The 27,989-nt window shown below is 48.7% G+C and overlaps 2 protein-coding genes across 9 annotated transcripts in view; one reads left to right on the plus strand and one right to left on the minus strand.

The window, feature by feature from the left end:
• The window catches only part of SNX29 (sorting nexin 29), a 591,074-nt gene that overhangs the window by 463,947 nt on the left and 99,138 nt on the right, over nt 1-27,989 (minus strand). The gene's annotated exons all lie outside the window — the stretch shown is intronic.
• Nucleotides 13,308-27,966, plus strand: LOC144578525 (putative uncharacterized protein FLJ32790). Its single transcript, XM_078344110.1, is given in 7 exon segments — nt 13,308-13,313; nt 13,674-13,775; nt 14,032-14,096; nt 25,641-25,751; nt 27,558-27,683; nt 27,685-27,743; nt 27,746-27,966. Coding segments are annotated over 7 exon segments (690 nt in total).

Genomic DNA, 27,989 nt, shown 5'->3' on the forward strand with positions numbered 1-27,989 from the left:
TATCCATTCTTCAGATGATGAACATTTGTACTGAGCTGTTTCCACCTTTTGGAGATTATAAGTCACGTTCCCATCAACATTTGTGCACAGGTACCTGTGTGAGTCTCTACTTTCAATTCTTTTGGATGTGTACCTAGGAGTAGAATCACAGGGACATATGGTAATTCTATTAACATTTTAAGGATCCACCAAACTGTTTTCCATAATTAGGAGAACCGCTTTTCAAAGTTACTAGATCTCATTTACAGAAGAGTTCAGAAATTATTACAGCGAATACCTTTGTCTCCATCACCCAGCATGGTCAATTCGATTATTTCACCACAAGGACTCCAAATATTGTTAAATGCTAAAACCTTGATCTAGTTGAAAAAGCAGTTATGGAGAGTGAGACGGGGGTGGAAAGGAAGACAGCTGCTCCCCTAGGAAGGATACTCTTGCAGGGTGCAGTGGCAGGCTTATTTATCAATTACACATGAGGCTCACCCACTTCTCCTTCAGTGGGCAGAGAGCTGCAAGCGAGGCACACACGTGTTTCACAAAGAAAGGCCTCAGGGAGAAACATACAGCAGAAACCAGCCAGAGGTCCAGGTTCAGATGATAAGCGGAGTACAGGTGTTAATTAGATGACTTCAATAAATGTGAAGCTGTACATAGTGGGGCGTACCCATTCTTCACTGCACCACACAGAATCAGTAGGCCCCCAAGAAGATGGCACATTCTGCAAAGATATTCACGTGAGCTCTTGTGAATAACAGGCTGTCCTACATGCCTTTACAGAGCGATTCCACTTAGTACCCAGCACCACACACACACACACACCAATGCAGGGGGAAGGTCTGGGCTATGCAGTAGAGGCAGCAAAAACTCCCCTGAATTTCTCTAGACAGAGCATGTCTGATCCTGCTATGTCCCACCCCGGCCTGGAGTTTTACTGGCCTAGCTCTCAAAGCTGCGTGGGTCTATAATCCCTAGGGAGACTGAGAAACCCACTTTCTTCTTTCAGAACTTGTGGAGGAGAATCCAGTCCCTACCACAGATAGGATGGGATTCTCAACCAAGAAGAAGATAACACCAGCAGCTGTGAGACCAGCGAGGGGGCTGAAGGGAAAAGCAGCAGAGTGGGAGGGACAGGCCTCAGCTTCTGCCAGGGGCAATTTTTCATCCACTGCCAACCTTGAAGGCTAGGTCTGGACTTGACTGTACTAAAGGAACCAGTAAGTTCCTTATTTCATGGAACTGGTGGTGTCATGCCCCATTTCACAGAAGGAAACACCAAGAGAAGTTAAGTGTTCCTAATGACAACTGCTAGCAGGGCACCAGCCATGTGCCAGACACAGGGTGAAACTGTGTCAATTATCTCATTCAGCCCTTCAAATCACGCCATGAAGCAGGTATTAGAATCAAACCCATTTTACAGATTAGGAAACTGAAACACATGAAGTAATTTGCCCTAAATTATGAAGGAATTATGATGTATTAAAGACCACCCTGGCCAACATGATGAAACCCAGTCTCTACTAAAAATACAAAAAAATTAGCCAGGCATGGTGGCATGCACCTGTAGTCCCAGCTACTCAGGAGGCTGAGGCGGGAGAATTGCTCAAACCCAGGAGGCGGAGGTTACAGTGAACAGAGATCATGCCATTGCACTCCAGCCTAGGCAACCGAGCAACTCTGTCTCAAGAAAAACAAAAACAAAACAAAGGAATGACAATGCAGAACTGGGACTGAAAGACAGGCCATCTGACACTGGAACCCACAACCACAGTGATACTCACTGTCTCCCTAATGGGATCTCAGAATGAAGAGGCCAGGGTTCAATGTTGGTTCTGCGCAAATCAACATTCTCAAGACGGTCACATCATCCTAGAGACAGAGCCTCAACACGCTAGGGGCAAAGCCAGCTTGGCCACGGGTCATGGACATGTGCTTCTCTGCACCTCTCTCCTGCTAACAGAGCCCTTCAGGGGCAGACCTGAAAACCATCCATCTCTGGGATCCAGGGATGCCTACATGCAGCTGCACCCCTGGATGCTGGAGTAGGGGAACAATATCATTCCCTTATTTTACTTAAGCCAGTTTTGGCTGCTTTCTGTCCCTTTCCACCAAGTGAGTCACAGCTGTTCCACATGTTACGATGTGGAACCTACATTGAGTTGGCATGGGAGGCAACATGGTCAGCAAGGTGGGAGATAAGCAGGATGAGAAAAATGACATTATAAGCAAAGATGTGTGATGTCACGGCAAGTAACAGACAAGGACTGTGGGCCCAGCCTCTAACTGGCAAGGCATTTCACACGCATTGGGGTCTCAGATGTTCCATCTACAAAATGCAGCAGTTACACAAGCTGATCTTCTAGAATCCTTCTAGCTCTCAGCTGCTGTGATTCATCAAGAATAGCAGATGAGCCCGACCAGTTTCTGGCTCCTGCAAGCGAATGTTGGGCATTAGCTGTCCCCGTCATCTGCTCCTGTCCACTGGACGGCATGCAACCAGCAGAGATATGACCCTGACCTGTCCAAAGCCCTGAGTCTGCCATGGCCCCTGGGGCTGCGAGGCCAACATCTGTTGTCACTGGCCTCATGCACAGTGGAGTGGTGGGGTTAACTGATGGCAAGGAAGATTAACTACATGGGAAATACTCATAAATAATTAGGACACAGAGCTGCACAGCTTCGTACCCCTTCAGGCTGTGGTATCATATGTATGGGCAATTCTCAAACAGACTCTCACACATAATCTGCAATTAATTAGAAGCAGACAGCCACTGAGAGAGTGAAGGCAGATCTCACCCCAGAATGATTCTCACCGACTCCACGCCATCCCACTCTGCACCTGACACTTGGAGAAATAACCAGAATATCCTTAGATAGAACAGGGGCACCATGTAGTCAGGAGGGGCCAGGTCCCAGCCCCAGCTTGGCGACTTTATCTCCTATGCAGTGTGGGTGTGCAGCTTGTCTGCTCTGAGGCTCAGTTTCCCCACCTCTGAAATGGGCATGACAGCACCTCCTGTCTACCTCCTAAATTATGGAAGTGACTCAGTGGGGAAAAGAGATTAGGCACCTGCAAAATGTAAGATGCTCTGCTAATGCCAGGAGAAGGAGTGACTGCTCAATTCACTTCCTCAGTCCTGGAGAGCAGGGAAGGGAAGCAGAGGATGCTGCCCAGTCTTGGAGTCAAGGCAAGCTAGGCCCAGAAATGCACAAGAGACACTCAGAGCGTAACTGGACAAACACAATGGGAATTGTGTTGATCTCCTGAAACTCAGAGTCCACCATGCTGTCCCAGGCAGCGTACTTTCCATCACTGTGATCAAATGCCACCAAGGCCTCCTTCCAGGTGCCCCAATGAGCCCACTGCAGAGGTGATCTCTAACGTTGAATATAGAGGGAATATTCTACATTCCGTCCTCCTCCGGCAGGAAGGAATGGAAGTTCCACATCCAGCTGTACCCAGTGCAGGTACCTGCGCTCCTAAGCTAGGGATAGTAGGCTATTCAGGACAGTGATGTTGGAGCAAAAATGTAACTGGAAACTGAACAGTTAGTGCGTTTTGACATGCAAGGATTTAGCACCCTTTCACTCATATCCCTGGAAACCCAGCTCAGACAAGCTCTCCTGCAGAAGACTCCCCTGGACCTCCCGAGATAAAGTCACTTCTCTCTCCTGGGGCTGCCGTGGTCTTTGCCATTCACTTCACAGCCTCCCCTGCTAAACGGCGAGTCCCATGTGGAAAGGATCCAGCCCATTCCCTCTGCATTGCCCTCAAATATGCAGCCTAGTACGTTGCCTGATGGCAGCACCTTCATGAATACACATGGACGGGACTAAATCAGTCCTGGATCTTGACCTCAGTAGCCATGCAGAGATGACACTGGAGGTGCCAGAGGCTGCCCTGTCCCCTGCAGCCAGCAAATTCTGAGTTCCCTCCTCCCCAAGAACTACCTTTGTTCTGATTCAAACTTCAAGAGGGAGGGGAGGTGGGGGCAGGAGCAGACTGCTGCCTAGAGAGCAAAGCTCCAACCTTAAGGAAGCACCTGTGGCTGGTGAATGAGCACTCTCAGGACAGACTGGCGGTTGAAGACTCCCCTTCCCCGCCACCCCCACCCTGTCTTCTACAAAGGGAGGCAAAGGGAGAGTTGAGCTGTTGACCCAGCTTCACCCAGCAGTAAACTCCATGGGCCTCCAGTGTTCAGGAGTCACATAGCTTTGGAGCTTTGCAAAGCACGGCAACCTCTACGTCCAACCTGTGTGCATCCTCTGCCAGCAGAGCCCTGGGAACACTGACCACAGGGTAGGTGTGTCTGTGGATGCCCTGCTCCAGAATGAAGAGTGTATATTTCACTACTATGCAGTGAGTGCTTCCTAGACCCCCACCACACGCCCCATCTCGGATCTTCAGAGAAGCAGGCAACATGGGTCTAGGGGAGCAACCCCACACACTCTCAAATTTCACCTCCCCAACTCCCATGATCTTATTTTACCCCAGCAGCCTCCTGAAGATCTCTCGCTCTCACTCAGGCCTACCTAAACCATTGAAACAACGCTCAGGCCTGCTGCTACCCACACTGTTCAGTCTAGGTGACGTCTCCATCACACTCAACTAAACATGCTCTGCTGGGTGGCTATGCCCAAAGCCACTCTCAGCCCATTCTCCTCGGCCACCTGCCATCTTGGAGGCTGGAAGCAGGCACTTGCCTTTCTTGCAGCAAGAGAGGGCCGGGGACCTGGCTGTAGTCGCTGAGATGTAAAGGGAAGTCTGCTAAATGGACTCCTGGGCAGGGAGGGGAAAAGGAGCCTGCCTCAAGTCCCTGAGGTAAGAAGGAACTTGGCAAGTCTGAGGAGCAGCTCAAAGGCCGGTATGACTGGCAAATGACAAGCACAGAGCGTGGAAGGCTTTGCAGGCCACAGCAGAAACATGGGGTTTGCTCTAAAGTACAGAATGAGGCCACAGCAGTGCTCTGCAGGGAAGTGAGCTGACTGGTGGAGGGTGGAAGGGTGCAGGCGTGTGCATGCATCTGTCCAGGTGGACTGCCATCCTGCTGGGGTGCAGGGGCATGCATCACTTCAGCATCCCTGGCTTTCTAGGAGTCCTTGCGAACATGCCATTGTATTAAGACCATGGCTCTCTCAGAAAAACACTACTTTCTGGCTCACACCTGTAATCTCAATATTTTGGGACACCAAGGTGGGAGGATCACCTGAGCCTAGGAGTTCGAGACTAGCCCAGCTAATTTTTGTATTTTTAGTAGAGACAGGGTTTCACCATCTTGGCCAGACTGGTCTTGAACTCCTGACCTAACGAGCCACCTGCCTTGGCCTCCCAAAGTGCTGGGATTACAGGCATGAGCCACTGTGCCCAGCCTCCTTTTCTTTATTAATTACCCAGTGTCAAGTACTCTGTTATAAGCAACAGAAAACAAACTAGGACAGAGATAGCTTAGTGCGTATGGAGCAGAGGCGGGGTCAGCCTAGGTTCAAACCCTTGCTCAGGCCATCACCAGCATAACGCTACATAATGGACTGAACCTCCCTGATAGCTAGCTGTGGCATCAGGGCACAGGGATATGATCATTCAACTCACAGGGCTGTTGTGAGTATTAAGAGAGCTACAGGCGATGGAGGTTCCCGTAAGCACAGTGCTCAGACATGGTAGACACCCAGCAATGCCTCTTACCCCTCACCTAAAAGAGAAAATGCAGCACCTCCAAGACTGGAAAGGATGAAGTCCAGAGCCAGAACCAGCCTCCAGGTGCCGAGACACCTTCTGGTGCACCTGCTGCCTTGGTTCCCCATAGTCAAGTCCAGCCCAGTTGTCCTTTTCTCATGGAAGCCACTCACCATCATGGAGTCTCCCCATGGCCTGGCACAGCACTTCTATGAGGAGTGCATCAGACCTGGTGTTCCAGCCACAAGAGCAAGGTGACATTCTTCCCCACCTCAGTCCTGGCCCTTCCTAACCTCCACCAGAGCTTCTCAAAGAACGCTAAGCAAGGCTAGTAAAAATCAACTTCCTCTACCAGTGGAAGGGCTTCTCCTACCCTAAAGATTGTCCAAGAAGAGCCTGGCCCAGCTGCATCTCAGCTCGGGGAGCACAATTATCCTCCTTGGAACAGCAAACAGCAATTGATATCGAATGGAAAATTTATGGTTCAACATGGACCTTTTCCCTTCTTATTTTTCTAGCAATTCCTAATACATTTCCAAGTCTCATTCAATTACCGTCAATCAATCTTTGGCCTTAAAAAAAAATTTCACAGCTGAATTCGTTTCATAGCTTCAACAGTACCTAATTCTATCACTTAAAACTAGATTGTTAATTCCTATAGAGAGCTTTCATTCCTAATGAAGAATTCCTATGGATGGGTAGAAGAACACGCTTGCAGAGCCTGGGGAGAATGTCTGAGAAAGAAACTCCAGCACAAGCAGAGGCCTGGACCAGGCGGGCAGACAACACATCCATGGTGCTCACTGCCCACTCGTCACCTCAATTGTCTTCTATTCACTTGACCAGCAACTCCTTTCATTTTTCTTCTTTTGAGGCAGAGTCTCCCTTTGCTGCCCAGGAGGAATGCAGTGGTGTGATCTTGGCTCACTGCAACCTCCGCTTCCCAGGTTCAAGCGATTCTCCTGCCTCAGCCCCCTGAGTAGGAGAATCACTACACCCACCACCACACCTGGTTAATTTTTGTATTTTTCAGTAGAGACGGGGTTTCATCATGTTGGCCAGGCTGGTCTTGAACTCCTGGCCTCCAGCGATCCGCCTGCCTCCACCTCCCACAGTGCTGTGATTATAGGTGTGAGCCACCGCAGGAAGGCAGGAAGGCAGGAAGGAAGGCAGGAAGGAAGGAAGGAAGGCAGGAAGGAAGGCAGGAAGGAAGGAGGAAGGGAGGGAGGGAAGGCAGGAAGGAAGGCAGGAAGGAAGGCAGGAAGGAGGGAGGGAGGGAGGGAAGGAAGGAAGGAAGGAAGGAAGGAAGGAAGGAAGGAAGGAAGGAAGGAAGGAAGGAAGGAAGGAAGGAAGGAAGGAAGGAAGGGAGAAACCCACAGTGCCATGGTCAGATTGGCCAGTGTTGTCCTCCAGCTGGAGCAAATGCCAGGTGTCCCCAACCCATTTTCTTCTTCTGTAGTAACTGAAGCTCCTTGGCTGGCCAGGTGACCACTCAGAATAAAGACATCTCCCACCTTTGTGTGCAGCTTTGCAGCTGTGGCCATTTAACTAATTCCAGCCAAGGTGAGGTTAATAGGAAGTGATGCTGGACCATGTGCAGTGGCTCACACCTATCATCACAGCACACTGGGAGGCCAAGGATGGGGGATTGCTTTAACCCAGGGGTTCCAAACCAGCCTGGGCAACACAGTGAGATCTCATGTCTACAAAAAAAATTCAAAATTAGTTGGGCATGGTGACATGCACCTGTAGTCCCAGCTACTTGGGAGGCTAAGGTGGGAAGATTGCTTGAGCCCAGGAGTGCAAGGCTGCAGGGAGCCAAAATCGTGCCACTACACTGCAGCCTGGGTGACAGAGCCAGACCCTGTCTCAAAAAAAAAAAAAAAGGAAGCAATACTGGAAGTGGGGGGTATGCCCTTAAATAAAAGGGGCCAGATATGGTGGCTCACACCTGTACTCCCAGCACTTTGAGAGGCCGAGACAGGAGGATCACTTGAGCCAGGAGTTATAGATCAGCCTAGGCAACATAGTGAGACCCTAAAATAGAAAAATTAGCCAGGCATGGTGGTACATGCCTGTAGTCCCAGCTATTCAGGTGGCTGAGGCAGGAAGATCAACTGAGCCTGGGAGGTGGATACTGCCATAAGCTATCATCATTCCACTGCATTCCCGCCTGGGTGACTGCAAGACCCTGTCTCAAACAGAAAAACAAGCAGCAGCAGCAGCAGAAGAGGAAGGCGTGGTATCTCCCCTCTGGCAGAAATGTGCATGGGATGGACACATGGACAAGGGCAACATTTGAAATGTAAAGACACCAGCAAAGAAGAGGGGATTGGGCCTCAAACTGTTAGGTGGGAAGAAGTAAAATTCTACCTTGTCTAAATCAGCTCAGGGTCTCTGTCACAGAAACCAGGCAAGAGCCCACCTGACACACCACTGATGCAATTCCTGGCAAAGCAATCGACACACTAGGAAGGCAGCTTTTCAGTCCATCCCTCAGCCACACAGGCTGGGGGTGAGCAGATGAAACTCACAAAAGCCAGGCCTCTGAGTCCCCGGTGACAGCATCTCGAATTATTAAGCCGTGACAACCTTGCTTCAGCATCTCTCCCTCCTCCCTCGAGTTACTCAGATGGAGATGTTGGCTCTGGCCTTCCAGAGGAGCCACAGCTGAGGCTTATGAAGATGGATTAGTACAGACTCCTCCAGGAAGCAATCACTCTTCATCTCCTCCCAGCCAGGACGCCCACCGCTGAGCTCACTGGTGAATATGGTTGCAGTCATCCACTCCCAACTTCTCAAGTCATTCACGAAACTTAATATCCACACGAAAAGAGCTTTTCAGAGCTCTTCTTTCCAAGCTAATCTCTCCACTCCAAGGACTGTGGCTCATCTGTGCAGCAGGACCACACACCACACTGCTGAGCCTGATGGCTTCTGGGAGGGAGGGGAGAAGGACTAGGAGTCCCCTGAAACACAGAAAGCACTATCTTTGTGTTTTGAGTTTTTCCATCATTAACATGCATCACTTGAGTCACCAGTGCTACTTAGAAAAGAAAATCACATATAGACTAATAAGAGTCATACTTTAATAAAGATTTGTGGGTGGATTTTTTTTCCCCAAAAGGTACTGTAGAAGTTAGATTCTTAGCACCGTCTGGCCTCATTTTGGGGTAACTGTGGCCCTCACCATGAAGAAACTGCTCACTGTGTTGCCTCATGCTCTGAAGACTGAGGCTGACTTTCCCGGATTCCAAAGTTAGCCTCCATCTCCCCCTTGCGAGTATGAGCAGGGACCCAGCAGAAAGAAGCACTAATAAAACGCAAGTGGAACTGCATGTGAAGCCAACTCTTGCAACCCCACCACCCTTCCCAGCAGACATAAATCAAGCCTTGGGCATTCTTGCCAGTTCGCTTTCCTCAGTACAATTTGTCTTTTGGCTCTTACCTCTGGAAAGCAAAGAAAGCTCTGCATGCAATGTGCAACAATAAAGACAAGGGTTGCCAACTATTTTTAATAAAGATTTGCGTGGATAAACATAAGAGGTTTCCAGTATTCACAGTGATGGGTGTACCCACTATTTAAGGAACCTTCCAACCATACTTTATAAAAATAATGGCCCCAAACCAAAGCTAATCCCAGAATAATCCCGGAGAAAGCCACACCTCCAGGGAACTGACAGTCAAAAAAACAGAGGCAAAAAGTTTTTTGTTTTTTGGGTCTTTCTTTCTTTCTTTCTTTTTCTTTTTTTTTTTTGAGGCAGAGTCTCACTCTGTTGCCCAGGCTGGAATGCAGTGGTGCGATCTTGGCTCCACGTCCTGGGTTCCAGTGATTCTCTTGTCTTAGCCTTCTGTGTAGCTGAGATTACAGGCATGCATCACTATGCCCTGATAAGTTTTGTATTTTTAGTAGAGATGGGGTTCCACCTTGTTGGTCAGGCTGATATTGAACCCCTGACCTAAGGTGATCTGCCCACCTCAGCCTCCCAAAGTGCTGAGATTACAGGTGTGAGCAATAGCGCCTGACCACAGGAAATTTTTTTTAAAGCACTGGCCTCAAAGAACCATAGCCTGGGTGATCTCTGTGTCTGATTTTCCTTGAGAAGATTCTCCTGGCAGCTCAGTATCCACAAGCAACAAACTATGCCTTGATTTTCAAACAAGGCACACAACTGCCAGATGGTATGGGGTCAAGTGGTAGCCACCGTTTCAAGGAAACAAACTCTGATTTTTTTTGCTGCCTCATCTGGAATGTGGGCTTCCAGTTCCAGGAAACTGTAAGTGCATATAGGTCACTTTTTCAAGTATGGTTCATCGTTTTTAGCAGCGAATTCTAGAAGGGTTCTAATCACACAGTTACGGCTTCATTTAGAAATGAAGAATAAATTGATGATTACAAAAACATCACAGAAGGATGCTAATGGAAACAAGGAAACATTAAGAAGACATTGTCCTTGTTTTTTTCTTGTAAATTTAAGTTCCTTGTAGATTCTGAGTATTAGCCCTCTGTCAGATGGATAGACTGCAAAAATGTTCTCCCATTCTGTAGGATGCCTGTTCATTCTGATGATAGTTTCTTTTGCTGTGCAGAAGCTCTTTAGTTTAAATTAGAACCCATTCATCTATTTTGGCTTTTGTTGCTATTGCTTTCAGTGTTTTAGTCACAAAGTCTTTCCCATGCCTGTGGCCTGAATGCTATTGCCTAGGTTTTCTTCTAGGGTTTTTATGGTTTTAGGTCTTACATTTAAGTCTTTAATCCATCTTGAGTTAATTTTTGTAGAAGGCATAAGGAAGGTGGTCCAGTTTCAGTTTTCTGCATATGGCTGGCTAGTGTTCCCAACACCATTTATTAAATAGGGAATCCATTGCTTGTTTTTGTCAGATTTGTCAAATATCAGATGGTTGTAGATGTGCAGCATTACTTCTATGGCATTATTTCTGAGGCCTCTGTTCTGTTTCCTTGGTTTATATATCTGTTTTGGTACCAGTACCATGCTGTTTTGGTTACTGTAGCCTTGTAGTATAGTTTGAAGTCAGGTAGTGTGATGACTCCAGCTTTATTTATTTATTTTTTTTTTTTTGCTTAGGATTGTCTTGGCTATATGGGATCTTTTTGGGTTCCATATGAAATTTAAAGTTGTTTTTTCTAATTCTATGAAGAAAGTCAATGTAAATTACTTTGGACAGTATGGCCATTTTCATGATATTGATTCTTCCTATCCATGAGCATGAAATGATTTTCCATCTGTTTGTGTCCTCTCTGATTTCCTTGAGCAGAGGCTTGTAGTTCTCCTTGAAGAGGTCCTTCACATCCCTGGTAAGTTGTATTCCTAAGAATTTTATTCTCTTTGTAGCAATTGTGAATGGGAGTTCACTCATAATTTTGCTCTGTTTGTCTGTTATTGGTATATAGAAATGCTTGTGATTTTTGCACATTGATTTTGTATCCTTAGACTTTGCTGAAGTTGCTTATCAGCTCAAGGAGATTTGGGGCTGAGAAGATGGGTTTTCTAAATATACAATCATGTCAACTGCAAACAGATAATTTGGCTTCCTCTCTTCCTATTTGAATACTCTTTCTTTCTTTCTCTTCCCTAATTGCCTTGACCAGAACTTCCAATATTATGCTGAATAGGAGTGGTGAGAGAGGGCATTCTTTTCTTGTGCTGGTTTTCAAAGGGAATGCTTTTGACAAACAACCCCATCAAAAAGTGGGTGAAGGATATGAACAGATACTTCTCAAAAGAAGACATTTATGCAGCCAACAAATATATGAAAAGCTCATCATCACTGGTCATTAGAGAAGTGAAAATCAAAACCACAATGAGATATCATCTCATGCCAGTTAGAATGGCGATCATTAAAAAGTCAGGAAACAGGCCGGGCGCAGTGGCTCAAGCCTGTAATCCCAGCACTTTGGGAGGCCGAGGCGGGTGGATCACGAGGTCAAGAGATCGAGACCATCCTGGTCAACATGGTGAAACCCCGTCTCTACTAAAAAAATACAAAAAATTAGCTTGGCATGGTGGCGCGTGCCTGTAATCCCAGCTACATAGGAGGCTGAGGCAGGAGAATTGCCTGAACCCAGGAGGCGGAGGTTGCAGCGAGCCGAGATCACGCCATTGCACTCCAGCCTGGGTAACAAGAGCGAAACTCCGTCTCAAAAAAAAAAAAAGTCAGGAAACAATGAAGCTAGAGAGGATGTGGAGAAACAGAAACACTTTTATATTGTTGGTGGGAGAGCAAATTAGTCCAACCGTTATGAAAGACAGTGTGGCGATTCCTCAAGGATCTAAAACCAGAAATACCATTTGACCCAGCAATCCCATTACTGGGTATATACCCAAAGGATTATAAATCATTCTACTATAAAGACACATGCACATGTATGTTTACTGCAGTACTATTCACAATAGTAAAGACTTGGAATCAACCCAAATGCCCATCAATGATAGACTGGATAACGAAAATGTGGCAGCCAGGTGTGGTGGCTCACGCCTGTAATCCAAGCACTGTGGGAGGCTGAGGCAGGTGGATCACAAGGTCAAGAGATCGAGATCATCCTGGCCAAGATGGTGAAACTCCATCTCTACTAAAAATACAAAAATTAGCTGGATGCAGTGGTGGGTGCCTGTATATCATCTCAGTTACTGAGGAGGCTGAGGCAGCAGAATCACTTGAACCTGTAAGGCAGAGGCTGCAGTAAGCCAAGATGGTGCCTCTGCACTCCAGCCTGGCAACAGAGCAAGACTCCATCTCAAAAAAAAAAAAAAGAAAGAAAAAGAAAATGTGGCACATATACATCATGGAACACTATGCAGCCATAAAAAGGATGAGTTCATGTCCTTTGCAGGGACATGGATAAAGATGGAAACCATCATTCTCAGTAAGCTGACACAAGAACAGAAAACCAAACACCAGATGTTCTCATTCATAAGTGGGAGGTGAACAATAAGGACACAGGGACGGGAATATCACACTCTGGGGTGGGTTTGGGGGTGGGGGTTTTAGGGGAGGGATAGCATTAAGAGAAATACCTAATGTAGATGGCCGGTTGATGAGTGCAGTAAGCCACCATGGCACATGTATACATACGTAACAAACCTGCACATTCTGCACATGTATCCTAGAACTTAAAGTATAATAAAAAAAATAAAAATAAAGAAGATACTTTCCTTTTTCATTGCTACCAAGGGACAGCTGTGACTAAAACTACAGCTGCCAACATAAAATGATTAAAATGGGGGTCAGGCTGGGTGTGGTGGTTCATGCCTGCAATCCCAGCACTCTGGGAGGCCAAGGCAGGCAGGTCACTTGAGGTCAGGAGTTCAAGACCAGCCTGGCCAACATGATGAAACCCTGTCTCTACTAAAAATACACAAATTAGCCAAGTGTGGTGGTGTGTGCCAGTAGTCCCAGCTACTCGGGAGGCTGAGGCAGAAGAATCACTTGAACCTGGGAGGCGGAGGTTGCAGTGAGCCAAGATCATACCATTGCACTGCAGCCTAGGCAACAGAGTGAGACTGTCTCGAAAAAATAAAAAGAAATAAATAAAATTCGGGGTCAACCATTTAGTAGGAGGAAGAACAGAATGAGAGAGATGCTAAACGTTCTGCAAGGCAAAAAAAAAGGGGCCATGAAGGTACATTAGGACACTTGGTTGAAAAAGAAAATAACGCAGAGCCCCGAGAAAGGAAAGAACAGAAGGGGCTGCTCCCTTCAGCCCAGCAGGATGCTCAGGATGCGCACACATACCCCGACCTCTTCCACCAGGAAACTGCTCATGTCTCAAACGTGCAATTCACGAAGCGGCGGCAGAAGAGTGTCCCACCAATGAAGCAACAGCTGAAAGACTGGAGGGGCACTCCTTGTCCTGGGAATTGAGAAGAGCTGGGCCAAAGTCGGGTGTTTTCACTGTGGGCAGGTGTTGCACTGATCGTTTCAATGTGGAGAGTACCCAAAGGTCATCCTCCCAATCAGAAAGTCCCCGGCCCTCCTCCAGGTGACCAGCATCCACTGTCTGGACCGTGACCACCACCTGCCAGCTGCCCTCCCTGCTGTCCCCCAGTCCACCCAGGGGCCAGAGGACCCAACTAAGGCACAGGTCTCCCAGCATCCCCACCTTGGGCCTCTGCCCTGACTGTTCCCTCTGCCAAGTACATTCTTCCCTCCACATCCCCACAATCCCTTCCTCACTTCATTCAGGCCCCTACTCAAAAGTCACCTTGTCGGACAGGCCTCTGCAGACAGCCCTACCTGGGGCACAGCAGCCCCTCCAGCATGCTGTGTCCATCCTCTTGTTCAGCTTTACTTTGCCATAGAGGACAGAGCCCCACCTGACATGTCTCCTCTGTTTATAGATCCCTAGAGCAGCACATTTCAACCAAGGGCAGTTTTACCCACCCGACCCCCTGGAGGATGCTGGGTACTGTCCATAGACAGTGTCACAGCTGGTGATGCCACCAACATCTAGTGGGTAGAGGCCAGAGATGCCACACAATCTCCTACAATGCACAGGACAGCAAAGGATTATCCAACCCAAAGGTCGGCAGTGCCACAGTGGAGACACCCTGCCTAGAGCCCAGCACAGTGGCCAGCACCCAGCAGACCTTAGTGAACATCTGGTGAAAGAATGACTGAAGGATGAAAAGCCAGAAACTACTGGGCATGCAGTTTATGAGGTGGGCTGTGAAGTCCCACACTCTCCTACCAAGGACTCCCTGTGCTGGACAAGTTCCTGCATCACTGAGCCTTGATTCTGTTCATGAGTGAGACAGGGGTGAAAACAGCAGCTGCCTTGCAGGGTTGCTGCAAAGCCTAGACAAGGGAAATCATGTCCAGTAGTGAGCACAGCGCCTGCGCACTGACAGGCTCAAGCGCCATGTATCCCGGGTTCAGCACATCTAGCACTCACCATGGAAGGTGCCACTCCAGGTAGATGGATTTGCATTTACAGTTCTCAGGTCCAGCTCCATCTCAGGGCCAGGCAGTCACAAGGGCACTGCATCACAGAGGGAGGAGAGCCAGCACCCCAGGGACACAGGCACGCATGGGCACTCCGCTCCATCCCCCAGCCCAAGGATTCACACTCCCTGAATCAAAAGGGCACAGCAGCTTGGTGCAAGTCCTTCCAAATGGTGGTGGGAGTCTGAATACAAAAGGGCAGAGGGCATGGTCAGAACTGGGCTTCCTTCTGGAGGCTGGCAGGACTCCACCATCATCAGGAGTCCGGGCCAGCAGAATGCTGTGGGGGAACCAAGAGGCTAGAGGAGAGCCGCCCTCAGACAGGCTGTATCTGCTCCTGTCCCTGGAGCCTCCCTGTTTAGGTCACCAAATACTAAGCTGTCAGTTGTCACCTAACTCCCCAGGAGCCACATGGCACCAACTCACAGGCCCTTCCTCACACACACCAAAGTCCTCTACGAGCGACGCAACCCCATTCAACAACCATGGTGCCTCTTCCTTCCTCTGGGGGAAGAGGACATGGGAGGTTCGAGAAGAATCAGGGAGAAGGGCGGTACAAGAAAATGAAACCAAGGGCCCTGGGTTTAGTGCTGAGCCGATCACCTCGAGGATTCACACACCACTCTCTTCCTACTTTATTTGAGCAGATGTTCACAGCAAACATGTGAAAGAGAAAACAGATCCTCAGCAAAGGCACCCAGCCACTATTACGTATCTAATCACAGCCTGAAACCTAAGTGTCTCTTTCCTTGTGAAGTGCTCTGAGCTGGAGGGGAACCACCAGTTCTCTGACTCCCCATTTTCACAGGAAGAGAGACCCCCCCACCCCCAATTCCCCCCCCCCACTCTCTGTCCATCACGCTCTGCTCCCAGAAGGCAGTGAGTGACGTGGCCTATTTGGGCCAGGCAGGAGGTGCTCTTCCTCTGCTCAGCTCCTGTGGGTTCTCTCAGGACCCACCCACCTATTCATCCACCCACAAGGTGTGCCCAGGAGCTACCCCAGGGGGTCTCTACCTCTGACGTTTAACTCAGGGACAAGGTTTTTGTAAGCCCACCTGCCCACAGGTTCAAAGCTCTGTTTTCCAACCAGCTTTACTGATGACAAAGCTGGCCTCTTGATCTTCATGTGTCTGTCTGTCGGGAGGAACACCTAAGCTCTGTCTTTGTTTGTTAGTTTTTTGAGACAGAGTCTTGCTCTGTTGCCCAGACTAGAGTACAGTGGGGCGATCTTAGCTCACTGCAGCCTCTGCCTCCCAGGTTCAAGCGATTCTCCTGCCTCAGCCTCCTCAGTAGCTGGGACTACAGGCACGTGCCACCACACCCAGCTAATTTTTTTTGTACTTTTAGTAGACACGGGGTTTCACCATGTTAGCGAGGATGGTCTCAATCTCCTGACCTTGTGATCCACTGCCTCGGCCTCACAAAGTGCTGGGATAACAGGCATGAGCCACTGCGCCCGGCCCTAGTCGTATCCTAAAGGATGAATAAGCACAACCCAGGCAAAAGAGGAGGAGAGGGGAGGGTGTCCGGTCAGCAGGAAGAGCATGAACTGAACAGTGTGTGCATGAAACAGACAGTGCATACACACACCTGGAGGCAGCTTGGTGCTGCTGAAATGCAATGTAATGTCCAATCCAAGGGCATACAGTGGCCACTGTGAGTGGGAGCTCCAGTACGCCCAACCCCCTATTCAATGGGCAGCTATGTTCCTCCAGAAGGTGAACTCCAAAGCTCAGAGTCTGGGAGGGGAGCAAGGTAGCTGACATGGGAGTGGAAGGGAAATCCTTTAGGGTGTCTTTCGACTTTTGTTCCATATAAATATACGTTTGTGTAAAACCCAAATTTAAATATGAAGTTTTAACATTAATATTTAAGGTCTAGGGCAGGAGGGAGAAGAGGAGGAGGAGAAGGAGTTGAAGGAGGGGGCAGGGGAAGGGTTGGAACTGCTGGGCTGCAACCAGAATGTAAGCTCCCCTGCCCCACACTGAGCGTGTCCTCTGAGCCCAGCGTGGACGGGCACTGCACATGGCGAGTTTTATTCACCTCCTTCGGGAAATAAGGAAACGGACAAAGTAAAGGGCAAGGCTGGGACGTGAGCCCTTCACGTGGGACTGCAGGAGCCTGGGGTGCTCTCCTCCAGGGCAGTGTGGTTCCCCCGCTATAATAAAGCAGACATGGCTGACCTGCCCAGCCCAGCCAGGCTACCCCTTCCCAATAAACTCAAACCTAACTGCCTCCCCGCAACCCCCACCTTACAACTTCACAAACCGAGCTGTCCCAGCTCTGCCAGGGGCACATCTCAAACAAAGCTGACATTTTGAACAAGTCTGACCGCGTCTCATCCCCGGAGCAAGAGGCCCATTTTGGATCGGCTCTGAATTGCATCAAACGGTTACATAAGCTGCTGCCTGGCCCAGCTGGGACAGCCGGCTAGAAACCTCCAGACCAAAGTTGATCCCAGCTTAGAGTTCAGGGACAGCCCTTCCTGAAAGTCTGTACACAGATAAAGAATCTGAGCTGTTAGGGAGGTCAGCAGGAATGCAGCAGACCTCAAATAACACAATCAAATGCTAAAAAGGAAACCAAAAAACTCATGTGTGGCCCAAACCAAGAGCATAGAAATGATACTGAGACCTCGTGAGCTCGCTGCAGCCTGGATCATTTACCACAGGCAAGGGAGAACTTGACGACCCGGGGAACAACCAGCCAGATTCAGGAAGTCAGCATGAAATATAGCCCCTTCCAAATGCCCTGTGGCTTGGTGCAGGGTCTCCAGGTGGAGCTAAAACACATTCTATCTTGGCTAAGAGCCTAGCTGTGCGGCCCAGCTCTATCAGCCACCGGCTGTGTGGTGTTGGCTAAGTTTCTTTGCGCCAAGCACTCCCATCTCCTCTGTGAAACGGAGATCACTGCGAGCTCTCACAGGATCGCAGACATGCGTGAGTTAATGGGTGACCAGGACGGACTCAGTGCTCAGCAGCAACATCACCACTGCTTCCTCAAGGGCTTCAGAATGGCAACAAGAGCCCCTCAGGCCATCTGGACATCCTACAGGGTCCAGATGTGGCAGAACCAGAGGTGCAGCCCAGGAGATCACTGTTAGCCGCCTTTGCACACCACAGGGAGGCCCCCTCCTGGCCCAGCATCGCCATCTCTGCAAGACCTCCTGACCGCACCTGCACCCAGTCCTTAACCCTTCCCTCCAGTCGCCCTCTGCGCCTCAGCCACCCTATCCTTGCTAAATTCATCCTGCTGTCATCGGCTCCTCCTTCCCCTCCTGGCAGCAAGGAATCCAGGGTCTCTATGAGTGACTGGCACTGTCCTCAGACAGTGTCACAACTGGGAACACTTCATTTCAGTCTGAAATGAAAAAGACCCAGCAGTGGGTCTTTTTCCAGGTAAGGAGCTGGGAACTGTATTACATAACCTAAAATTTCTATTAGGAATTTCCCACTTCACAGGAACTCATTCACTTGGGTGGACTGAGTGGGGTCGTTCAGAGCACACAGACAACAAAGAATATCTCACTCCCACATGACCCAGTGGCCTCCCGTTTTTCCCCATCCAATCATTCATCATTTCTTTGTTTTATTACCATCGTTACCTCCGCTAGAACGCTCTGTGGGCAGGGTCCATGTGAAAAGAGCTAACAGCTACAGAGTACTGAGCACACTGTCAAGGCACTTTCTATGTATGAACTCATTTAGTCCTCACAACAGCCCCTGCTGCTGGCATTCTTAGAATGTGCATTTTAATGATAGGGAGATTTCAGCATGTGGCAGAGCTTGTGCATGGCGGAGATGGATCCCCACCTCTGGCTCCTCAGCACCTAGAACTGTGCCCAGCACATGAGAGATGCTTGGGAAGTGTTTGGGGAATGAATAAACAGATGATAAAGGAGTGAGGCATGTCTAAATGCCATCTGGAACCTTCCAATTACCAAGACACTAAGACAGTCACTGAAGGACCAGTATACAAAATTTGGTGGGAAGTTTCCCCTTTAAAGAAAGATTGTCAGTGTGACTCATCTGTGTTGGCCACGCCACCTAGATTCGCTCCTACAGGTTAAGGGGCAGGGGGCTCAGACTGCAGCCGATGTAACGGCCCCCACTACACCACCTTGTCCTGAAATGTTATCATCGAGCCCTCGGCCAAGCAAGCGGCTGGCTGCGGGGCCTCACCTCTCTGTCTGATGTTACTACAGCACTCCTCAACTTCATTTCTGGAGCTACCGAATGTTTGGAATTGTGTTGCTAGGCGACAAGCCAGAACGCCTCACTAGTATTGAGAATCTCTTCCAATAACAGCTGAGAGGAAAAAAAGGACTCACTCAACACAGCCTACCAACAAGTGAGGATGTTTTTCTTGCCCTCTCTGCCCTGGCTCATGATCAAAAGCTGTAACAAATCACTAGGAAACAAGTAGGCTGGATGGATGATCTGGGCTCACCTCACTCTACCACCTTCACTCCCCAGCCCCAAAAAAGGGGTGAGAAGGCAACAATTAGGATTCAAAAGCTGAATACTCACAGCTATCAATCATATCTCATGAAAACCAATGACACACGGGAAATGTTTTCTGATGAGCTGCAAATTCCCTTTTAGAACAGGACCACAAAGTGACTGGCAATGCATGACTGTGACATACTATGGCGAACAGAGAGCTGCATACATGTTTGATGCTTTTCAACTAGAAAAGACCATTGCTCTCACCACCACCACCACCCACAACCTCACCACTGAAAGGGGTACCACGCTGGATATCAAAAATTCAGATAACCACCACCCGTAGCTGTGGAAGGAAAACGGCAGAGAAAAGACCAGGGCGCCCCCTGGTGGCTCCAGTGCAGCTCTTCCTGCAATTGGCAGGAATAAAGCCTGAGCTGCTTTCTTGCAACCTCCAGCTCCAAAAAAAACATATATTCAAACGAAATTAACTCAAGAGTAGAAACTTCGTTGTTAAAAAGAAAGTGAATGGGACGTAAGGCTGCTGTAAACACCAGAAAGTACCAACTGAATGAATTTTCATTAAGTTCTAGTAAGGTGGTACCAGTGAGCTGTACACGCCCACTGTGACAGTACTTCTACAGCTACTGAGTCCGGATCACTTAGTCTGGTACATTCCACAGGTGTGTATCCTTAAGCATCTACAGCTTTCCTAAATTCTCATCTTCGTTGCAGGACCGATGGCACACAAAAGCTCCCAAATGTACACAGACACAAACAAATGCTCCCTGGGATGTCATTTTCTTCCTTTTTTTTTTTTTTTTTTTTTTTTGAGATGGAGTCTCACTCTGTCACCCAGGCTGGAGTGCAATGGCACAATCTCAGTTCATTGCAACCTCCACCTCCCAGGTTCAAGCAACTCTCCTGCCTCAGCCTCCTGAGTAGCTGGGATTCCAGGTGCACACCACCACACCCAACTAATTTTTTGTATTTTTAGTTGGTCAACCTGGTCTCGAACTCCTGACCACATGATCCCGTGGCCTCAGCCTCCCAAAGTTCGAGGATTACAGGTGTGAGTCATCACACCCAGCTGTCTTTTTCTTTAGGTTCATTTTTTTGCTAAGTTTCATTCCTTGACCCACGCAGGAGGCAAGAGGTTAAAAAAAATAAATAAAAGCCTAAGACAAAATGTAGTTTGTGGAAAACAGTCCTGCTTCTTCCTTCTGTCTCAGGGTTTCTCACATGAGCAGTACTGCCATTTGGGACTGGATAATGTTCCATTGGGAGGAGCTGTCCTGTGCACTACAGGACATTCAGCAGCATCCCTCGGCTCTAATCACCAGATGCCAGGAGGACCCTCATCCCAGCAGTGGCAACCAAATATGTCCCAGACATGGCCAAATATCCCCTGGGGGTTGCAATCACCCCCAGCTGAGAACCACCATCCTGTCTGATCACTTCCAATCTTCAGGCCTCCAGAAAGAGCAGCCTGGTTTATGTCCTCTTAACAGGGGAAGGCCTGAGGGGTAGATATCAGGCAAAGGGAACTTGAGAGCCTCTGCAGTAGGGATGGTTTCATTAAGATGGGGAATCAAGTCGACCTACTGGCAGTTCAGCAACAAGGCCCAGATGTTGCTTTCAGGAAGACTCGCTAGCAATGTACCCTTTGAGGGTGCTAATAATCACACCTACCAATTACTCAGTCTTTAAGATGCCAGGTACTCTTTTGGATATTTTTTTCCAATTGTTCTCATCAAGGGATAATTTACATAGCATGTAACCCTTCCATAGCTCAGGTGGTAATTTACATAGTATATCTTCTGAGTATTTTCCATCTGCCAGTTCATTTTATCCTCACAACTGTATCACATGGATGCTATGACAGCCCCATTTTATAGACAAGAACGCTGAGGCACTGTTAACTTAAATAACTTGCCCAAGTTCCCACTGCTAACACATGTAGGGATGTGCATAAGAACATAGCCGGTCTAGCTGGTTCAACATCAGCAAGCAGAACGGTCGAACCAAAATTATGATACGCAATTGCCAGTGTTGCCCAGACACTATGTGCAATTACCACCTACTAACTACCTAAAGTGTTTCGTGTTTCTTATGTTTTTCTAAAGCCTGGAACACTCCGATGGAGGGTTGTGAAAGCGAAGCAACTTCTCCCCAGGAAAATCCATATATGTGCACACACAAGCACGATTTTGCACACAATCGAAAGAGGTGTCTGAAATCTCTAAAACTATCTATGAGCCACCAATGAGGTTCCCAGTTCCAATATATTCTAGGCTCTGTGCTAGATGCTTCATATAATTCCTAGGAATCCACCAAGGAGATAATATTACCACCATTTCAAGGACTGGAAAAATGAGTTCAGAGAAGTTAAAGCATTTGCCTTGGGTCACACAGATCTTTTTTTTTTTTTTTTTAAGACACAGTCTCACTAAGTCACCCAGGCTGGAGTGCAGTGGTGCAATCAAGGCTCACTGCAACCTACAACTCCTGGGTTCAAGTGATCCTCCTGCCTCAGCCTCCCAAGTAGCTGGGACTACAAGCACATGCCACCATGTCTGGATTTTTTTTTCCTTCTTTTGTAAACAGAGGGGTCTCAAATGTTGCCCAGGCTGGTTTTAAACTCCTGGCCTCAAGCAATCCTCCTGCCTTGTCCTCCCACAGTGCTGGGATTACAGGCATGAGCCACTGCACGCAGCCACACAGCTCTTGAACATCAGTGCTGTGCTCTGCCTGAATCCAGTGTTCTTTCTAACACATCATACTGCCTCTTAACTCAGTTCATCTGTGATCACTGACATCAGGGCATTATGAAACTAAAAGATGTACAAAGTGCAGAAAGGATTTACACATCTAACATTCTAGTGGCTCTGATGATATAAGCTTGGCACTGACAGTGAAAGGGCTGCTGGTCACTCAGAATTAAAACCTGAAGGTGACATTTGCCTTTCACAAAGAAGGCTGTTGATTCACCTCTACAAACCTTGTAAGACAGCATCTTAGCAAAACAGTCCACAGGGGTCTGGGCACTCCCACAAATACCACTCTGCCTCTTTCCAGCCCAGTCACGCTTCCCACATAGGCCAACACCTGGCCTCGGGTATAAAAAGTAATGGGCCAAATGTCCAAGCCAATGTGTTTACTGATACTGGCTTGCCTAGCCAAAGGTCATTCAAAGTCACCTGAACTGTCACCACATCTGCAAAGGAGACAGTAGGCAAGGGGGAAAGGAAGACGCCTGTCTTTGATATCGAAGAAACTAACAAGGTCAGGCAAGCCATTAGAAACTTCAGCAACGCGGCTCTTTAATCGCCGCAAATAAGAATGTGGGTGTCCTGGCTCCTTTCCCAGAAAAGATGGTCAGCACTGCAAACAATCTTTGAGGGCAGCCTCCTCCACTTCACAGCTTGGGAAACTGAGGTACAGAGAGGTCAAGGGACCTACTACTCTCAGAGCCAGGATAAAAACCAACTGTTCCCATTCACTGAAAGCAAACGGTTTGTAATGCATCATTCCACTACAACCAGCTGCCCCTCCCTGACACAACAGGGAAAAAGGTGAAAATCCACTCCCTTGAGCAAGTCATATTACCAGGCCTTGACTGCATCTGAAGATAGAGACACAATGGTGACTACAACTGACTGGAGCCTGCCTTCAGGGACTCGGTTTCAATTCATTCCTGCAGAATGTTCTCTTAACTTTCCATGCTTGTTAGAACTAAAATGTTCCTCCTTCCCTCTCTCCCTTCCTCCATCCCTTCTTTCCTTCCTTCCTTCCTTCCTTCTTTAAATGTTTCTTAAACAACTACTTGTCAGGCAGGATTGGAGCCACCAGGAAAATGGCAATGAACTAGCAGACAAAGCCTGCATCCCAGTGGGGGCTGCAGGAAAGAAATTAAAAAGGCCGGACAGGGTGGCTCACACCTATAATCCCAGCACTTTGGGAGGCCAAGGTGGGCAGATCACCTGAGGTCGGGAGTTCGAGACCATCCTGCCCAACATGGAGAAACCCCATCTCTACCCCAAAATACAAAATGAGCCAGGCGTGGTGGCACATGCCTGTAGTCCTAGCTACTCAGGAGGCTGAGGCAGTAGAATCACTTGAATCCGGAAGGTGGAGGTTGTGGTGAGCCCAGATGGTACCACTGCGCTCCAGCCTGGGCAACAAGAGTGAAACTCTGTCTCAAAGAAAAAGAAAGAAAAGTAATTAAAGGGGGAGTGAGGTTACAGGGAGCTCTGAAGCCTGAAGTCAGCAGCCAGGGAAGAGGCAGGTGGGGTGATGGGATGAGGGTGCCTGTGCTGGGCTCCTCTAGATGAACAGCCAGGGAAGGAGAGCCTCTTGCAAGAGCACCTCTGCCCACGGGGGCTGCAACAATAAAACACTACAGACCAGATGGACTGTGAACAACAGGGACTGATTTCCCACAGTTCTGGCAGCTAGAAGTCTGAGATCAAGGCCCAACAGAGTTGGGGTCTGTTGAGGGTCCTCTTCCTGGTTCACTGATGGCACCTTCTCAGTGCATCATTGTCACACAGCAGAAAGGGCAAACAAGGTCTCTGGGCCCCCCTCTTTTTTTTTTTGAGATAGGATCTTGCTCTGCTTCCCAGGCTAGAAATACAGTGGCATGATCTTGGCTCACGGCAGCCTCAGCCTCCTGGGCTCACCTCAGCCTCCTGAGCAGCTGGGACTATAGACATGCTGGGACTACAGGCATGTGCCACCAAGTCTAATTTGTGTGGGTGTATAGAGACAGGGTCTCTCTGTGCTACTCAAGGCTGGGCTTGAACTCTGGGATCAAGCAATCCTCCTGCCTCAGCCTCCCAAAGTGCTAGGATTGCAGGCATGAGCCACCGTGCCCGACCTCTGGGGTCCCTTTTATAAGTGCACCAATCCCACTCATGAGGGCTCCACCCTTATGACCTAATCAGCTCCCAAAGGCCCACCTCCTAACTCCATCACACTGGGGGTTAGGACTTCAACCTAGGACTTTTAGGGACACACAAACATTCAGTCCATAGCAAACGGGACATCCTAAGAGACATGAGTGCTTTTCTCTGAAGGCAAGGCATTACACAAGCTTGTGGGTCTGGGAGATGGGGTGTGAACCCTGCCTCCACCATGCACTAGCAGTATGACCTTCAGCAAAGCTTCTCAGTTTCTTCAACTACGAAACAAGTCTAGCACTGCTATTTTGCATGGATGCTGTGAAGATTAAACATTATCTATATATTGAATGAATGTGGAAATGATATACACTGTGGATATATTTTATGTCTAAGATTATAGACATATAGATGGTAGGCAAAATGAATAAGGAGGTATTTGCATTATTATTCTTTTCCAGGAACTTTTTTTTATTTTTTGAGACTAAGTCTCCCTATGTCGACCAGGTTGGATTGCAGTGACATGATCTCAGCTCACTGCAACCTCTGCCTCCTGTGCTGAAGCAATTCTCCTGACTCAGCCTCCCAAGTAGCTGGGATTACAGGCATGCATCACCACACCTGGCTAATTTTTATATTTTTAGTAGAGATACGGTTTCACCATGTTGGTCAGGCTAGTCTTGAACTCCTGACCTCAGGTTATTGATCCGCGTGCTTGGGCCTCCCACAGTGCTGGGCTTAAAGTAAGAGCCTCTGTACCTGGCCTTCCAGGCACTCTTTGAAGGAAAATCTGAAATTGCCCCAAAAATGGGAATGAACTTACAGATGGATTTGATATGTGAAGACTGGCAGAGGCCAACCAGAGAGAAACCAGGATGGAAATGAGACACCAGGCAGGGTTCTAGAATTCAAAGCCTAAACAGCAGGACTAGGGTTCGGATCTGGTTCTTGAACCATTGGGGAGCAACCAAATGGGCTCAAAAACTGCTCTCCAAGGGGGTCTCCAGATGCGACTTCAGAAACAACTGGCCTCCCTGGAGCGATGCCACCACCTGACACGTCAGTAACCACATGAGGTGGCACTGGATATTTATACTATTCCCTTCCATGGTCCTATACTCCTGGCCCAGTTCTCTGAATTCCTGGGCAAAGTCCTAACCCTGAAGAACTACAGACCCACTGCTCACTGCTGTAAAAGCTTCCAGATATTTGAGAAGGCTCCAATTACAAAGACGCCTGGTTCCACACTCAAGTCTAATGCCTTCCTAAGCTAGGGAATTTGGTCCTCAGAATAGCCCTGAGATGACAGTGAGAATGTCCCTATTTCATAAATGAGGATATGGAACCCAGAGAGTCCCAAAGGAAAAAAAGAAAGAGAAATCTAGTTAGGAAGTCCTGGAGCTGCGGCTGGAAGCAAGGACTCTGACCCTCCCCACCCTCCCACCCTCCAACCCTCTACCCCCAACCCACTCCCCGCTGGGGTGCATCTTTCCCGCTGCGCCTAGCACAGCTCTATGGGTGTTAGAGCACCATGCTTAGGGCAGTGACGGCCCTGTCAGCAACCTGAGACTGTGGACGCCAAGACAACTCAGGACTCCCCACCCCAGAGGCATAGGGGAGCCCTCAGCATTGCCAGGGGAAGCCCTCACCATTGCCAAGGGGAGCCCTCAGCATTGCCAAGGGAAGGAACAGAGAAGGATGGAAGAAATGCACTGCTGAATGTGTTCCGCATGGCATGCAGGCTTCAGAGCCTGCTCTTTGCAAGGGGAAGTGAAAAAAATCCTATCACTCCTGCTTCAAGCCCTCCACTGGCTTCCCTTTGCATGTGGGATAAAATCTAAACAAACCACCCTCTCCGGCATCCTCCAACTCACTCTCCCACTCACCTCTGGCAGCACAATGCCAGCGGTACCACCCGCCACCAAAATGGGCCAAACCCCTCATCCTGAGACTTCAACTCCGCTGTCATCTGAGATAGCCCTTTCCTGACAAAATGCCTTCAAATAGGGCACATGCTTTGCCTTTATTGATTTTGGTTTTTTGAGACAAAGTTTTGCTCTTGTTGTCCAAGCTGAAGTGCAATGGCATGATCTCGGCTCACCATAACCTCCGCTTCCCAGGTGCAAGCAACTCTCCTGCCTCAGCCACCCAAGTAGCTGAGATCACAGGCATGCACCACCACACCTGGCTATTTTTTTGTATTTTTAATAGAAACAGGGTTTTACCATGTTAGCCAGGCTAGTCTCAAACTCCTGACCTTAGGTGATCTGCCCACCTCAACCTCCCAAAGTGCTGGAATTACAGGTGTGAATCACAGTGCCCGGCCCATGCTTTGCCTTTCTAACGCTTGCTACTTTTCCTTACCACGAGTCTGACAGCTTCTGAGGGCAGGACCTTTCCTTCTTGTTCATCAACATACAAGCAAAGAGTAGCAGCATGGTGATCATATTATACTATGAGCACTGGGCAGACATAGTTGCAGGGTTTTTTCCATTTGGGTTTGTCTGTTTGTCTTTAAGACAGTCTTGCTCTGTCACCCAGGCTGGATTGCAGGAGAGCAATCATAACTCATTAAAGCCTCCACCTTCTAGGTTGGAGCAATCCTCCCACCTCAGCCTCCCAAGTAGCTGGGACTACAGGCAGATGCCAGATGCCCCAACACACACATTAATTCTTAAATGTTTTTTTATTTTTTTGAGACCAGGTCTCACTCTGCCTCCCAGGCTGTAATGCAATGGTGTAATCTTGGCTCACTGCAGCCTCCGCCTCCCAGGCTCAAGTCCCTGAGTAGCTGGGACCACAGGTACCCACCACTATGCCCAGCTAATTTTTGTACTGTTAGTAGAGATGGGGGTTTGCCATGTTGGCCAAGCTATTCTCAAACTCCTGACCTCAAGTAATCCACCCACCTCAGCCTCCCAAAGTGCTGGGATTATAGGCATAAGCCACTGCAGCCGGTCAATTTTTAAAATATTTTTGTAGAGGAAGGGTCTCACAATGTTGCCCAGGCTGGTCTTGAACTCCTGGATTCAGGCAATCCTCCTGCCTCAGCCTCCCAAAGTTCTGGGACTATAGGCAATGAGCGACTTCCCTGGCCATAAATAGAGTTTGAATTAAAGAATCTAGCAAACGGCAAAAGAAAGAACAGAAGAGAATAAAAAGAAAGAAAGAAATTGCTTTTCTCTGCAAAAAGAAAAGCACTCCCGTCGACTCTTAAAATGCCATTCCTCGGCCACTTTCACACTGCATGGCCACAATGTCCTTAAGCTGCCCAAGCCAAGCCTTCCCACATAAATGAGGGCCGGGGAGAGACAGCTAAATCCTTTCTAAGTATAAGAACAAGTGGGAACAGAGTCTATGTCTGTCAAACAGCTCAAGTCAGCACCCATGTCCTAAAAGCACCCTGCACAGCTTAGAAGGGACACCTGGCAACGTGGCACCTCCCCCTGGTGACATGGAAACACCCACCCAACACCCGCCCCTGCTCTGACCCCGCAGAGCCAGTCCTGCTGCAGTCTCCTGCAGGTGCTGGATCAGCTGACCAGATCTGTTTCTGCCTCTCCTGTCTCTCTCTAGCTTTCTGGCTGGCCCAAACAGTGACACTGTGAGGCCTGCTGCAGAGACTGAGCTGGTGCCCTGCAGCCTCAGACATCCATGGCAGGACCTGTGTAGAGAGCGCCCACCCTTCCCAGTCACACAAGCCGGAGACACAAGCAAAGCCAGAACAAGACAGGGCAGTGCTCCTAGCCCCCAAAGGACCATGGCCCCTGCACGGGGTCTGTCTATGAAAGCCCACTGCCTAACAGCTCCTCCTCCAAAAGCACACTGCAGATGTGGTGGCAGCTCTACCAGCAGGAACCAGGTTGCCAGGTTAGCCTATCGGAGACAAAAAACTGCTGGTTCCCAGCAACATCAACTAGGAAGAAGAGGGAAAGAATACACCGCTGAACATCGAAGCTGCAGCCCCAGAAGTGTTGCTGTGTGACTGTGAACACTGTATTTGCCCTC

The sequence above is a fragment of the Callithrix jacchus genome, chromosome 12, assembly GCF_049354715.1.
Source record: "Callithrix jacchus isolate 240 chromosome 12, calJac240_pri, whole genome shotgun sequence".
Classification (NCBI taxonomy): Eukaryota; Metazoa; Chordata; class Mammalia; order Primates; family Cebidae; genus Callithrix; species Callithrix jacchus.